This window comes from Salmo trutta, chromosome 20 (assembly GCF_901001165.1).
Source record: "Salmo trutta chromosome 20, fSalTru1.1, whole genome shotgun sequence".
Lineage (NCBI taxonomy): Eukaryota > Metazoa > Chordata > Actinopteri > Salmoniformes > Salmonidae > Salmo > Salmo trutta.
Window position 1 is genome coordinate 13,964,665 of NC_042976.1, and position 16,215 is coordinate 13,980,879.

Genomic DNA, 16,215 nt, shown 5'->3' on the forward strand with positions numbered 1-16,215 from the left:
GCTTGCTGTCAAAATCTTTTAAGACTTTTTCGGCCTCTGCTCTATATACATATATTCAATATAAGGAAGGTGTTCTTGTTTTGTACACTCAGTGTATATCTAAGTAAATAAACAGAGCTCTCTACACCAACAGAGCTCTCTGTTTCACTGCAGACAGGGTTCCTGGATGAAGACTGAATCTAATCCTGAACTGTAAAGAATGTTGCTATGATAGCTAACATTAGATACTGTAGCTATCTGATAGAAAATGTTACCAGACTAGCTAGCTAGAAAACAACTTTGTCTGGCTTGTTATGAAGCACATTGAACACTGGAAATTAAACTACAAGGTGTGTATTTTGGTCATCTTTAAATTAGAACAGTTGGACAAACTGTTTGCCTCTGTATTTCTTGTGTTTGCTGCTGCCCACGACACTGGGTAAACCGTGGGGAGGCAGGTAGCCTAGTGGCTAAGAGTGCCGGGCCAGCAACAGAAAGGTCAGGAATTCAAATCCCTGCTCTGACTAGGTTAAAAATCTGTCAATGTGCTCTTGAGCAATGCACTTAACCCCAATTGCTCCTGTAAACTGCTCTGAATAAGAACATCTGCTAAATGACGTAAATGTAAAATCCATCTAATGCTATAAAGTGGCTCTGGGTACACCTTGTGGCTCAGCAAACAAATTGGTTCTGGCTCCTCCCACAGCTTCTCATTTCTCGGGGTTGTGATTGTTAACTATGAGGTTGTGCAGTGAGTCCCTCGGAAGTATAGTAAATCAGCTACATTTGTTCAGTGACTTGGCAGATTGTGTATGCTTGCTTATCCTTCCTTCATCTTTAAAATAGCACAATTAAGTAGCTTGCTAGCAAACAAGCAAACACAAAGTCACCTTAATAACGTCAATGATGCATTGTCTGTAATTCTGAAGATATCTCGAAAAAGTTTTCAAATAAATGTTCCCAGATATAAAATATAAGGCTTTTAGCACACTATGTTGTATGTTTCTTAAAATAAAAAAACCCATACATTTCAATATAGTTGTGTAATATCAGATATGTCTTCACATATTACATTTCATAATATATTTAGTATGATATGTTATGTCCTGCATTTTTTTGTTGTTGCAAAATTCCTGCTATTTGTACAGTGCATTCGGAAGGTATTCAGACCCCTTGACTTTTTCCACATTTTGTTACGTTACAGCCTTAATAAAAAAAACATTTCCTGATCAATCTACACACAATACCCCATAATGATGAAAATAATCATAAATCATAATCATAAAAAATTAAATAAAATGAAATATCACATTTACATAAGTATTCAGACCCTTCACTCCGTACTTTGTTGAAGCACCTTTGGCAGCGATTACAGCCTCGAGTCTTCTTGGCACATCTGTATTTGGGGAGTTTCTCCCATTCTTCTCTGAAGATCCTCTCAAGCTCTGTCAGGTTGGATGGGGAGCGTTGCAGCAGAGCTATTTTCAGGTCTCTCCAGAGATTTTAGATCGGGTTCAAGTCAGGGCTTTGGGTGGATCACTCAAGGACATTCAGAGACTTGTCGCGAAGCCACTCCTGCATTGTCTTGTTTGTGTGCTCAGGGTCGTTGTCCTGTTGGAAGGTGAACCTTTGCCACAGTTTGAGGTCCTGGGCTCTCTGGAGCAGGTTTTTATAAAGGATCTCTCTGTACTTTGCTCCATTCATCTTTGCCTCGATCCTGACTAGTCTCCCAGTCCCTGCCGCTGGAAAACATCCCAACAGCATGATGCTGCCACCACCATGCTTCACAGTAAAGTACTTAATTGTTACCCAGAAATGATTTGATATTGAGATAAAAACAGCTGCATTGGGTATTTTAAGATCCCATTCAATCGATTTAATTAACAAATGAATACATTATTGATGTATTTGATTTAGAAATACATAATACAAATAGTTTTGTACAAATGTATTTAGTATCATAGTTATCATCTATAAAGGTTAGTTAAGTAACAACTCACTTTTAATTATGTATTCACTGGTTACCCACTAGGCACACACTGGTTACCCACTAGGCACACACTGGTTACCCACTAGGAACACACTGGTTACCCACTAGGCACACACTGGTTACCCACTAGGAACACACTGGTTACCCACTAGGAACACACTGGTTATCCACTAGGAACACACTGGTTATCCACTAGGAACACACTGGTTACCCACTAGGCACACACTGGTTACCCACTAGGCACACACTGGTTATCCACTAGGAACACACTGGTTACCCACTAGGAACACACTGGTTACCCACTAGGCACACACTGGTTACCCACTAGGAACACTGGTTACCCACTAAGCACACACTGGTTACCCACTAGGCACACACTGGTTACCAACTAGGCACACACTGGTTACCCATCAGGAACACACTGGTTACCCACTAGGAACACACTGGTTACCCACTAGGAACACACTGGTTACCCACTAGGCACACACTGGTTACCCACTAGGAACACTGGTTACCCACTAGGCACACACTGGTTACCCACTAGGAACACACTGGTTACCCACTAGGAACACACTGGTTACCCACTAGGCACACACTGGTTACCCACTAGGAACACTGGTTACCCACTAGGCACACACTGGTTATCCACTAGGCACACACTGGTTACCCACTAGGAACACACTGGTTACCCACTAGGCACACACTGGTTACCCACTAGGCACACACTGGTTACCCACTAGGCACACACTGGTTACCCACTAGGAACACACTGGTTACCCACTAGGCACACACTGGTTACCCACTAGGCACACACTGGTTACCCACTAGGAACACACTGGTTACCCACTAGGAACACACTGGTTATCCACTAGGAACACACTGGTTACCCACTAGGCACACTGGTTACCCACTAGGAACACTGGTTACCCACTAGGCACACATTGGTTACCCACTAGGCACACACTGGTTACCCACTAGGAACACACTGGTTACCCACTAAGCACACACTGGTTACCCACTAGGCACACACTGGTTACCCACTAGGCACACACTGGTTATCCACTAGGCACACACTGGTTGAATCAATGTTTCCACGTCATTTCAATGAGTAGGAATGTCGGTCTACATTAAGCCATTGTGAACAAAATATATATACCCATTGGTTCTTGAAGAATATCATTTATAAATGCATCATAACCTTAGTTTAACTGTTGTACCCCATCAGAACGCAAAATATGAGCTTGTTTGAATCCAATGTTTGTAAATATTGTAGATGTGAACAAATGCTTTATAGCCTCCAAACATGTTTAAAACAGTAATGATCATATATTGGATGGTCAGTCCTTACATCCAGAGCTCTGTCTATGAATTTGAGAGTGATTACATTTCTCCAGGCACATCTTTCAGCTTTTTACCAAAACAGAGGTGGGGTGTGCTTTGTTATTGTTTCAACTGTAGATTTCCCCTTTAAGTCAATATGTGTGATTTCTTCTAAATGTCTTAATAAATCGTGTGCAATCTTTTTTTTTAAAGTATTGCTCAGTGTATGGAGAACCTTCCATTTCAAGGCTGTTACTAGCTACTCTCAAAAGTCTTTATGTTACTTTGTTTGAGAAACAGCCAATTGAGAAGCAGCCTTTCTAAAGACAGTGAGGGATCCAGTCCCTGGAAATGTGGCCTCAGTACGCCTCTATAGCATGGTGCTGGGTCAGGGGTTTGAACAATGGAGCTAGGGATTCTTTAGGTTTGGTCAGGTATAAAAGAAAGGGTTAAACCCAGTAGGAAGTCAGTTCAGGAGCAGCAACCAGCAGCACAGTGAGCAAACATGTCCAACACCAGCATGAACATGGGCAGGGTAAGAACGGGGAAGTTTTTTTTTTTTTACTTATTCTTTAATTTTCATAGATTGTTCTACAAAAGGGCTGTGATGCTCTAGCACCCTAAACTACAACATGATAGCTGTACTTATCCCGATAACCTGGTTACCATTGTGACTGAATAGCATCGCAAATGTATCTAAAATGTTTGTTTTGTACAATTGTTTAATTTCTAGAAATTATTCCTTTTTATTTTCAGGCCACCTTCTACGAGGACAGGAACTTCCAGGGCCGCTCTTATGAGTGCAGCTCCGACTGCCCTGACATTTCCTCCTACATGAGCAGGTGCCAATCCTGCAGGGTCCAGAGTGGATGCTTCATGATGTACGAGCGCCCCAACTACATGGGAAACCAGTACTTCATGAAGAGGGGAGAGTACTCTGACTACCAGAGTATGATGGGAATGAGCGATGGTTTCAGGTCCTGTCGCATGATCCCCATGGTAGGTTGAGATATTTCATGTTAAACTAGAATAATCTTGTCATTGAAAAGAAATCTCTCATATCACACAAGTTTATAAATAATTTATCTGATCAATGAAACGTGTTCTTTCCTCCTAACAGCATCGTGGAAACTTCAGGATGAGGATCTACGAGAGGGAGAACTTCGGAGGTCAGATGCACGAGATGATGGATGACTGTGACTCCATCCAGGAGCGTTACCGTATGTCCGACTGCCAGTCCTGCAACGTGATGGACGGCCACTGGCTGATGTACGAGCAGCCCCACTTCAGAGGCAGGCAGATGTACATGAGGCCTGGAGAGTACAGGAGCTTCAGAGAGATGGGCATGGGAATGGGAGGCATGGGCGGCATGAGTGGCATGAGGTTCATGAGCATGAGGCGTATCATGGACAACATGTCTATGTAAATTCTTCAAATGTTGTATGAACATTGCTGATTAAATTTTTTCCTATTTTAAAACTGCTAAATTGTCTTCTGTTTGTGATGGTTTTAGTCAGAGCACTTCATGTTTGAACATTTCATTATTTCACACCCTGCATCTTTAACATTTCAAAGTTTCTGTGTAGATATGATTGTGTACAGTAGATAATTAAACGTTATTTAATTAGGCAAGTCAGTTAAGAACAAATTCTTATTTACAATGACAGCCTACACCTGCCAAACACAGACGACGCTCGGCCAATTGTACGCCACCCAATCAGGGCCAGATGTGATACAGCCTGGAATCGAACCAGGGTGTCTGTAGTGACACCTCAAGCATTGAGATGCATTGCGTTAGACCGCTGTGCCACTTGGGAGCCCGATGTACTGTAGGCTAGATGTAAAATAATATCCAGTGATATCTCAGATCTTTAATTTAGAAAATATTACTCGATCCTGCCATGCTATTTTGCAGTGCACAATTTTAAGGATTTTCAAATAAACAAACTTTCAAAATCAAGGTGTAATACCCTTGTTTGAACCAGGTATTGAGTTTATTTGTTATAATTAATTGGTTAGATATTTAAAAGATTATTTAATTGCTCCTAAACTGTAATGTTGTTAATGCATTATGCTTTTGAAGAAATATTTATTTAATGTATAAGTGAATAGTTTGTTTTACTTTGAAGTTTAAGTTTTGACCAATAAGGTTGCTTGTTAAGTTGTGGCCAATGGGAGTTGACCTGGTTAACAGGAGGCCTGGGAAAAAAAGAGAGGGAAAAAGACGTTGATGAAAGGATGGACGTTTTACCTTAGGACGGTTGGTAAAGAAATTATAAAAGAAGACAGAATTAGAACAAAACCCATACCTACTAGGATATGAAGGGAAATACATGTTTTATTTTATAAAAGAGTTGTTATAATTTTGTTAAAACTTAGTAAAGACTGAAGCTACCGTCTCGTCGTGGAGGTATTTGCCAGCATTGAGGTTAGCCTAGCATCGTGTGACACCGGGAGATAATTGCTTGGGAAGCTTAACGAGTTCGTGTTCCCATGGGATATCGGTTACGGCTAAGGAGTACTGTCTGCATGGGTAGCTGTGCTTGCCTTGGACTTTGTGAGGAAACCTGCATGGAACTGCCATACTTCGCTGAGGGAATATCTACCAAGCAGTGAGTAACCACAACGTGAGGTGCTTTAGGATATTTTTGGGTGTCGTCATTTTTTTTAGCGCCAACGCGCGCCAACGGTTTATTTAAGCAAACTTGAAATAATTTGGACACAGGTTGTGCACGACTCATTGGGGTTTATTATTTTTTATTTATTTTGTTGTGTCTGAAAATGTATTTGTGTTTGAAAATGTTTTAATACACATATGGAACGTTATGTATATTGAGTTGGTGGAGTCATTGATTGTTTCAATTTAATTTCATGCATGGGATGGTCTATCCTGATTCAATAACAGAAACCTATAATCATTTCATCTGAAGTTAATACCCTATTGTCATAACCCTAGATAGTTTACAATAGGAATTCTTATTGGAGATGTCCTTCTCACCTAACATCCCATGCTGCTGAGATACTCTGCATAAGTTAATATTGTGAGAGTCATATTCGAGCCTGGTGAGAGGGTTACAAAGGTAACAGTTATCTAAAACAATAAAAATAGGGTGAGGGGAAGGTGAGCCACAATTAATTAGCATTTGTTTCCTTATCTAATATCTACAAAAGTAAGTATAAAAGTTGAAGAATATAAGTACTATGTAACAATGTGTACCTAAATGTGTATCTACATATGTACCTTAATGTGTACTGTACCTAAATGTGTATCAAAATGTGTAGTGTACTGTACCTAAATTTGTGCTTTACCTAAATGTTTACTTAAATGTGTACTGTACCTAAATGTGTAGCTAAATGTCTATTGTATCTAAATGTGTACCTAAATGTGTACTGTATATACTGTAAATGTGTACTGTGCCTAAATGTGTACCTAAATGTGTACTGTATCTAAATGTGTACCTAAACATGTACTGTACCTAAATGTGTTAATCATTGAGCATTTCAAGAAGCGATAATTGAGAATTTCAATAAGCATTTCTCTACGGCTGGCCATGCTCTCCACCTGGCTACCCCTATCCCAGTCAACAGCCTTGCACCCCCCACAGCAACTTGCCCAAGCCTCCCCCATTTCTCCTTCAGATAGCTGATGTTCTGAAAGAGCTGCAAAATCTTGACCCTACAAATCAGCCGGGCTAGACAATCTGGACCCTCTTTTTCTAAAATTAACCGCCGAAATTGTTGCAACCCCTATTACAAGCCTTTTCAATCTCTCGTTCGTATTGTCTGAGATCCCCAAGGATTGGAAAGCTGCCGCGGTCATCCCCCTCTTCAAAGGGGAGACACTCTAGACCCAAACTGCTACAGACCTATATCTATCCTACCCTGCCTTTCTAAGGTCTTCGAAAGCCAAGTTAACAAATAGATCACTGCCCATTTAGAATCCCACCGTACCTTTTCCGCTATGCAATCTGGTTTCCGAGCTGGTCATGGGTGCACCTCAGCCACGCTCAAGGTCCTAAACGATATCATAACCGCCATCTATAAGAGACAATAATGTGCAGCTGTATTCATCGACCTGGCCAAGGCTTTCGACTCTGTCAATCACCACATTCTTATCGGCAGACTCAACAGCCTTGGTTTCTCAAATGACTGCCTCGCCTGGTTCACCACTTCTCAGACAGAGTTCAGTGTGTCAAATCGGAGGGCCTGTTGCCCGGACCTCTGGCAGTCTCTATGGGGGTGCCACAGGGTTCAATTCTCGGGCCGACTCTCTTCTCTGTATACATCAATGATGTCGCTCTTGCTGCTGGTGACTCTCTGATCCACCTCTACGCAGACGACACCATTCTGTATACTTCTGGCCCTTCTTTGGACACTGTCTTAACTAACCTCCAGATGAGCTTCAATGCCATACAACTCTCCTTCCGTGGCCTCCAACTGCTCTTAAATGCAAATAAAACTAAATGCTTGCTCTTCAACCGATTGCTGTCCACACCTGCCAGCCCGCCCAGCATCACTACTATGGACGGTTCTGACTTATAATATGTGGACAACTACAAATACCTAGGAGTCTGGTTAGACTGTAAACTCTCCTTCCAGACTCACATTAAGCATCTCCAATCCAGAATTAAATCTAGAATCAGCTTCCTATTTCGTAACAAAGCATCCTTCACTCATGCTGCCAAACACACCCTCGTAAAACTGACAATCCTACCGATCCTCGACTTCGGCGATGTCATTTACAAAATAGCCTCCAACACTCTACTCAGCAAATTGGATGCAGTCTATCACAGTGCCATCTGTTTTGTCACCAAAGCCCCATATACTACCCACCATTGCAACCTGTATGCTCTCGTTGGCTGGACCTCGCTTCATATTCGTTGCCAAACCCACTGGCTCCAGGTCATCTACAAGTCTTTGCTAGGTAAAGCCCCGCCTTATCTCAGCTCACTGGTCACCATAGCAGCACCCACCCGTAGCACGCGCTCCAGCAGGTATATTTCACTGGTCACCCCCAAATCCAATTCCTCCTTCGGCCGCCTTTCCTTCCAGTTCTCTGCTGCCAATGACTGGAATGAACTGCACAAATCACTGAAGCTGGAGACTCATATCTCCCTCACTAGCTTTAAGCACCAGCTGTCAGTGCAGCTCATAGATCACTGCACCTGTACATAGCCCATCTGTAAACAGCCCATCCAACTACCTCATCCCCATACTGTTATCTATTTTATTTATTTTGTTCCTTTGCACCCCAGTATCTCTACTTGTACACTCATCTTCTGCACATCTATCACTCCAGTGTTTAATTGCTATATTGTAATTATTTCGCCACTATGGCCTATTTATTGCCTTACCGCCGTTATCCTACCTCATTTGCACACACTGTATATATACTTTTTCTATTGCATTATTGACTGTATGTTTGTTTATTCCATGTGTAACTCCGTGTTGTTGTTTGTGTCGAACTGCTTTGCTTTATCTTGACCAGGTCGCAGTTGTAAATGAGAACTTGTTCTCAACTAGCCTAAATGGTTTAATAAAGGTGAAATAAGTAAAATAAAAATAAAAGTGTACCTAAACGTCTACTGTACCTAAATGTGTACCTAAATGTGTACTGTACCTACATGTGTACCTAAATGTGTATTGTACCTAAATGTGTACCTAAATGTGTACTGACCTAAATGTGTACCTAAATGTGTACCTAACTGTGTATTGTACCTACATGTGTACCTAATGTGTACTGTACCTACTGTAAATGTGTATTGTACCTACATGTGCACCTAAATGTGTACTGTACATAAATGTGTACCTAAATGTGTATTGTACCTAAATGTGTACCTAAATGTGTACTGTACCTACTGTAAATGAGTATTGTACCTAAATGTGTACCTAAATGTGTATTGTACCTAAATGTGCACCTAAATGTGTACTGTACCTAAATGTGCACCTAAATGTGTCCCTAAATGTGTGCTGTACCTAAATGTATACCTAAATGTGTATTGTACCTAAATGTGTACTGTACCTTAATGTGTACCTAAATGTGTACACTCATTTTATATTTTTCTTACCGATCTACACAACCTTCTCTTTTTCAAAATGAAAGGAACATTTTCTATAATTTTTCTAATATAAAATAAAAACAAAAATGTATTTGGAATTAATTTGGAAAATGTTCTATAATTTTGTTCTTACTTTGAACATGTGGAGTGGGTTGTGTACATCAGTAGGAAAAACATCTAACATAATCATATTTTTAGATTACATTATAAGGCTGTGCAAGGTATGGGTAGACTTTCACTAGGCACCGTAGCTACACATTGATAGATAGTACTTACAACTTTTACACTTGTTTGCGATATGTGTAATTACACCTTGACTGGTTTCATAGATATACGATTTGTAAGCAAATGCAAATGAATTGTTGCTAATGTTCCTCTCACCCTGTAATCATTGTTTTAGATAACTCTGTTATCTTGATTTAAAAAGTTAGTTTCTTTGAAAATCCAAAAAAATGTGCATTGCAAAATAGCATGTAAAGATCTGAGATGTCACTGGATATTGTTTTACATCCAGCATACATCTATTGTACACATTCATATCTACAGTACACAGAAACTTTGAAATGTTAAAGATGTAGGGAGTGAAATAGTGAAATTCTTAAACATGGAGTGCTCTGAGTGTAATTATTACAAAATAAGACAATTTAGCAGTTATAGAATTTGAAAACAATTTAATCAACAATTTTCATACATTTGAGGAATTTACATAGACATGTTGTCCATGATACGCCTCATGCTCATGAACCTCATGCCACTCATGCCCATATCTCTGAAGCTCCTGTACTCTCCAGGCCTCATGTACATCTGCCTGCCTCTGAAGTGGGGCTGCTCGTACATCAGCCAGTGGCCGTCCATCACGTTGCAGGACTGGCAGTCGGACATACGGTAACGCTCCTGGATGGAGTCACAGTCGTCCATCATCTCGTGCATCTGACCTCCGAAGTTTTCCCTCTCGTAGATCCTCATCCTAAAGTTTCCATGGTGCTGTTAGGAGGAAAGAACAGGCTTCATTGATCAGATAAATTATATATAAAATTTGTGTAATAGGAGAGTTTTATTTTCAATGACAAGATTTGTTTATTTTAAGATTACATATTTTCAACCTACCATGGGGATCATGCGGCTTGACCTGATGCAGTCATTCATTCCCATCATGCGCTGGTAGTCAGAGTACTCTCCCCTCTTCATGAAGTACTGGTTTCCCATGAAGTTAGGGCGATCGTACACCATGAAGCAGCCGCTCTCAACCCTGCAGGAGTGGCACCTGCTCAGGTAGGAGGACATGTCGGGGCAGTCCTGGCTGGTCTCATAGGAACGACCCTGGAAGTTCTTGTCCTCGTAGAAGATGATCTGAAAACACAACAATAAAATATGGAAATATTATTATCAATTAAATATTACAAAAGATACAGCAATTATGATTTCCTTAACCAGCCATTAGTCAAGCATTAAACAACCTTGCCCATCATGGTTGCGGTTGTTTCTTTGAGCTGTGCTGCTGCTGCACTGATGTCCTGCCTGTTTTAACACTTACTTTTATACCTGACCTAACCCAAAGAATCTGTGGGTCCCATTGTGTAAACCCCTGACCCAGCAACACAGTATAGAGGCCTGTAGAGTGCTGAAGTGCTTTCCCTACATTTCCATGTGACTGGGTCCCTAGAAGACTTTAGAATGGGTTTTTCCATTTAGAAGCCAATACAACTGAGCTTTTCAAAGCACTATACAATGGTCTGTTTTACACATTTAAAAACACACCAGATATTTAGTGAAACATGTTCAGTAAAAGTGTTATTTAGCTTGAGTTCGTTTTTAATGGTATAGCTGTGACATAATCCATAAATCTATACCAACAGCTTTCATTTTGGTTTCACGTGTCAGTTAACTACTGTGTATAGATGCAAACAAATTAGTTAAGAAAATAGATAACAATCACATAGTTTGATGGATATGATATTAGTAGATAGATATTACAGTGTCATTAAATAGTCACTCTTAATGAAAACGAAATTGCCAGAACATTTATAATTGATTATAAATGTATTAATTATATATTTCCCTCATTCGACCATAAAAGTTGACCTATAATCTCCCCTATAGCTCACTGCCTCATTTTCTCTTTATTAGAGGTGTAATATTGCTTGAATTCCTTATATTTATCCCTGCAGTGTTCATATTAATTCTAACATGATATTTGCTATTTAGCAGACACTTCTGTCCAAAGCGACTTACATCCGTGAAAGAATGCATTTGCACATGGGTGACCCCAGGAGCAATTGAACCCACGACCCTGACGTTGCTATGGACACGCTCCTACCAACTGATCCACACAGGACCACTAAACATCATTTCCTGGGGGCAGAATGATAACTTGAATTCTGCTTGCATACCTCAATCTATAACGCAAAACTCCAATTCAGTGTATGACGTTTGTGAAAGTCTAAGCTAAGGTGTTAAGTTAGGATTAAGCCCTCGCAGAACACTGTAACATATTTTGTGGTCTTGGACACCCTGCTTTAGGATGTTTTATTTTGGCCTTTGGTTTTTGTTATTGCCTAATCATTATACTATATTTGCTTCAACCTCTAAAACTCTAAGCCGTTGGGAGGGATTTTACTAAGCTAAAATATGGAATTGTTTTAAGCTGGTCATACCACGGGTCTGTCACGGTTGTCGTGTGATGAAGGAGTGGACCAAAGCGCAGCGTGTGTATCGTTCCACATTTTCTTTAATAAACTGTGAAACTATGCAATACATACAAATAACTGAATGAACAAAACAACAAACCGTGACGAAGCGTTACAACATACACTTACTCAAAAACAATCTCCCACAAACCCAGGTGGGAAAAACAACTACTTAAGTATGATCTCCAATTAGAGACAACGATGACCAGCTGTCTCTAATTGGAGATCATCCCAAAAAACTAGAACATAACAACATAGAAAATCTAAACTAGAAAAAAACCTGTCACGTCTTGACCTACTCTACCATAGAAAATAACAGCTTTCTATGGTCAGGACGTCACAGGATCATTTAGGTATTTGATTTTGAATTTTAGGACCCCTTTAGGTACACATTTGGCCTTTACTACTATAGTCCATAGAAGTGCATTGAATAACACATTCATAAATAGAAAAAAAGAGAGTCAAAAAATAAATAATAAGGAACACGTTTTTTAAGTGTTTGTCCTATATCTAAGAGATATAAGAAAGCTCAGGAAATATTAACGTTTTTTTTTACACATACATATTTCACCCCTTATTTTTGTTGGCACAAAAGTACCTCCATTCATTTGCTTGGGTTACTTTCAGATGAGTCCCGTGACACTTGTGGGGGTCGTAGAGCAAAACGGAGAACACCATCGTGTTCGTGAGAGTCTCCCCTTTTTTCGTATGCTGCAGACGTTTTTGTGAAAAGACCGATTTTAGGGAAGTCTCATAGTCTGACTAACATCGTTGTAGCTCGGCCACCTTCCACCATAGATGCAGAAGGCTGACATAGGAAGATGCTGAGGATTAAAACCGATGGATTTTGATGGGGAATTGTTTTTTATGTTACTCCCATGTGCGTCAATAGACTCTTAAGGAGGCCCAATGCAGCCATTTCTATCTCAATATCAAATCATTTCTGGGTAACAATTAAGTACCTTACTGTGATTGTTTTCAATTAAAATGGTCAAAAAGAAACAAAAATTGCTTCTTAGCAAAGAGCAATATCTGTATGTATATATAATACGTCCCCCCCACTTCTTAAACCAAAGATGCGCCCCTGTGTAAATGTGATATTTCAGTTTATTATTTTTTATCATTTTGCAAAAAAATCTAAAAACCTGTTTTTGCTTTGTCATTATCGGGTATTGTGTGTTGATTGATGAGGGGGAAAAAAACGATTTAATCAATTTTAGAATAAGGTTGTAACGTAACAATGTGGAAGAAGTCAAGGGGTCTGAATACTTTCCAAATGCACTGTAAGTGGTGAAGATTTATGCACTTGATGGTGTTGGAAAATTGCATGTATTGTCTGAATTTAGGATTAATAATGGTTTATTTTGTTGAAGTTGAAGCTACAGTACATAACCGCTCAGTTATTGGCAATTTAACTTTTTTTTGCATCAGCTATTTGAACAACATTTCTTAACATAAAGGCAGCAGGGTAACTTTGAAATATAGATATGAAATACCCTGCTTTGTTAAAATGTTATCAGAAGTTATGTCAAATTAGGAAATCAAGTTGAGATTGGAAAGAAATGAATAATATACAACTTAACATTTTATTTAAGTCTGGTAACTAATCTTTTAAAGTTGAAAAGGTTAAAATTATTATGGTAAGATTGTTTGACAGCATCTTATCAGCCAGTAACAACCAATAACAGAGATTTTCACTTTATGAACTCCCACTCCCACGTACCCCCTCCAATTTCACCACTGCTGGTGTAACCGCTGAGAGTTTAACACAGAACATGCAAATGGTTTGTGACTGATGTTCTGAACAAAATAAGGCAACTGTGTTAAAAGCTTCAGGACATACTAAATGTCTAATTATTTGCCTTCATTAAAGGTCCAATGCAACCATTTTTATCTCAATATCAAATCATTTCTAGGTAACAATTAAGTAACTTAATGTGATTGTTTTCAATTAAAATGGTCAAAAAGAAACACAAATAGCTTCTTAGCAAGAGCAATAACTGCAATATGTGTGACTTATAGACCTTTAATTTTCATTGAAAGCAAGTCTAAGAAGCGGTAGATCTGTTCTGTGTGCTATTTATATGCTTCCCATTCTTAAGTTCAGTTTTTGTGTACACCATTTACACCAGCTTCAAACAGCTGAAAATCCAATTGTTTTGGATATAGAAAATATAATCCACAGTGGTTTAGATTGTACAATGATTTTCAACACTGTCAAAAAAACTGAAATTAGGCGAACTATTAGAATTTTTGCAACCAGGAAATTGCCATGCGATTTCTGCATATTGCACCTTTAAGGTAGTCCTTGTGCCTTCCTATAGTACTTGACAATCCATTTATTCACAAACTATTTTGATAAAAGTATTGTAAGCAACTATTTTATGGTGATGAAACTAGCTAGCTTGTAAAATTAATTTATGTTTTTAATTATACACAAATTGTTTTAGATGTAATTATGTCGAAGTGAATAAAATTCAACTACATTTTTTCTGTAAATGTAGGTTAAGTAACCATGTCTCAGAAACTCGAATAATTATTTTTAAGAAAAATCTTGTTCCTTTTAAAAAGCATAAAAATGCTCCTTTTTCATTCTTTATATTATTTTCTTATAATTTGTACGTATTTTATTTCTTGCTTTTTTTGTATAACAATATATTTTGTATTAGTACGTAGTAGATAGTTGTGATTTTTTTAAACATTTTATGTGGTATTTAAATTAAAGTAAATATACCATGTCACTGATAACAAATCCCTCAAACTCAGATTTTGGAGTTAAAATGTTTTTATTTTTTTAACCTTTCATGAATCGTCCCACATAGACCAACCAGAAATACATTTTTCATTAAACATTGGAGCATTTACATAGACATGTTGTCCATGATACGTCTCATGCTCATGCACCTCATGCCACTCATGCTGCCCATGCCGCCCATTCCCATGCCCATCTCTCTGAAATTCCTGTACTCTCCAGGCCTCATGTACATCTGCCTGCCTCTGAAGTGGGGCTGCTCGTACATCAGCCAGTGGCCGTCCATCACGTTGCAGGACTGGCAGTCGGACATACGGTAACGCTCCTGGATGGAGTCACAGTCGTCCATCATCTCGTGCATCTGACCTCCGAAGTTCTCCCTCTCGTAGATCCTCATCCTGTAGTTTCCACGGTGCTGTTAGGAGGAAAGAACATCATAGGGTTACTTTATTTATCAGTGAAATTATATGCAAACTCATTTTGTTAAGAATACCACCATCAAAACATACTTTATTTTCAAGAATAATGTTCAACCTACCATGGGGATCATGCGGCAGGACCTGATGCACTCCCTCATTCCCATCATACTCATGTAGTCAGAGTACTCTCCCCTCCTCATGAAGTACTGGTTTCCCATGAAGTTAGGGCGATCGTACACCATGAAGTTGCCGCTCTCAACCCTGCAGGAGTGGCACCTGCTCAGGTAGGAGGTCAACTCAGAGCAATCGGAGCTGGTCTCATAGGAACGACCCTGGAAGTTCTTGTCCTCGTAGAAGATGATCTGGGGATGACATACGGTCTGTGAGTAATACTGTCATGAAGAGAGAAGCTACAATAGATAAATAAATCGACATTGAACTTGAACTACATTTACCCCGAAATGATGTCTGACATTATGAAATTGTTGTAGATGTCAAACAGTCTACCACATATAGATAGAAGAAACAGAGGGAAAATTCTGCTCAGGTTCATACCTTGCCCATCATGATGGCGTTTGTTCTTCAGGACTGCGCTGTGACTGCACTGAATTCCTGTCTGTGTTAGCCCTAACTTTTATACCTGTCCAACACCCAAATAATCTGTGGCCTCTCATTGTGTAAAGTCCTGACTCAACAACACAGCACAGGGACCTACTGCTCAGTGTGGACTTCAAAGGGTTATTATCTGTCTCTGTATGCTTTTCTGTCGCAGGTGCATGTGTGTCCATATTGTGTTCAACATATAAAGAGTAAAACAGAAGATTCTAAACATTCATGACAACGTATTATACATATAGTGTATATTATGGACTCTACGTATGTAAAAATATATGGTTGTTACATCAGGTATTATAGCAATATGGCGATTGAACTTGACATTCTTGTCTGTCTTTAGTCATTATTGTAGAATATCATTCTGAAACATATTCCTCAGAAATATGTTATTAAA

General features: G+C 39.3%; 3 protein-coding genes across 3 annotated transcripts; 1 reads left to right on the forward strand and 2 right to left on the reverse strand.

Moving 5' to 3' along the window:
- Window positions 1-3,742: 3,742 nt before the first annotated feature.
- On the forward strand, window positions 3,743-4,776 carry LOC115155588 (gamma-crystallin M3-like). The gene is made up of 3 exons (XM_029702327.1): window positions 3,743-3,824; window positions 4,046-4,288; window positions 4,410-4,776. Exons 1-3 carry the CDS (start codon window positions 3,795-3,797, stop codon window positions 4,713-4,715), a joined length of 579 nt encoding a protein of 192 aa, XP_029558187.1. The 5' UTR covers window positions 3,743-3,794; the 3' UTR covers window positions 4,716-4,776.
- Window positions 4,777-9,999: 5,223 nt separating this feature from the next.
- LOC115155591 (gamma-crystallin M3-like) lies at window positions 10,000-10,878 on the reverse strand. The gene is made up of 3 exons (XM_029702329.1): window positions 10,806-10,878; window positions 10,456-10,698; window positions 10,000-10,332 (listed from the first exon to the last, which is right to left on the reverse strand). The coding sequence occupies exons 1-3, from the start codon at window positions 10,815-10,817 to the stop codon at window positions 10,051-10,053; spliced, it is 537 nt and encodes a 178-aa protein (XP_029558189.1). The 5' UTR covers window positions 10,818-10,878; the 3' UTR covers window positions 10,000-10,050.
- Window positions 10,879-14,893: 4,015 nt separating this feature from the next.
- Window positions 14,894-15,845, reverse strand: LOC115155337 (gamma-crystallin M3). The gene is made up of 3 exons (XM_029701906.1): window positions 15,762-15,845; window positions 15,326-15,568; window positions 14,894-15,202 (listed from the first exon to the last, which is right to left on the reverse strand). Exons 1-3 carry the CDS (start codon window positions 15,771-15,773, stop codon window positions 14,897-14,899), a joined length of 561 nt encoding a protein of 186 aa, XP_029557766.1. The 5' UTR covers window positions 15,774-15,845; the 3' UTR covers window positions 14,894-14,896.
- Between the last annotated feature and the right edge of the window lie 370 nt (window positions 15,846-16,215).

What these genes read in the sequence shown, in the direction of transcription:
- LOC115155337 (XM_029701906.1), bottom strand. An exon ending in CCTGCCGCATGATCCCCATG is followed by an intron (nt 15,203 to 15,325) that starts GTAGGTTGAACA and finishes TCCTCCTAACAG; the next exon opens with CACCGTGGAAACTACAGGAT.
- LOC115155588 (XM_029702327.1), top strand. Translation starts at nt 3,795, where the DNA reads ATGTCCAACACCAGCATGAACATGGGCAGG. An exon ending in CCAGCATGAACATGGGCAGG is followed by an intron (nt 3,825 to 4,045) that starts GTAAGAACGGGG and finishes TTTTATTTTCAG; the next exon opens with GCCACCTTCTACGAGGACAG. An exon ending in CCTGTCGCATGATCCCCATG is followed by an intron (nt 4,289 to 4,409) that starts GTAGGTTGAGAT and finishes TCCTCCTAACAG; the next exon opens with CATCGTGGAAACTTCAGGAT.
- LOC115155591 (XM_029702329.1), bottom strand. An exon ending in CAAGCCGCATGATCCCCATG is followed by an intron (nt 10,333 to 10,455) that starts GTAGGTTGAAAA and finishes TCCTCCTAACAG; the next exon opens with CACCATGGAAACTTTAGGAT.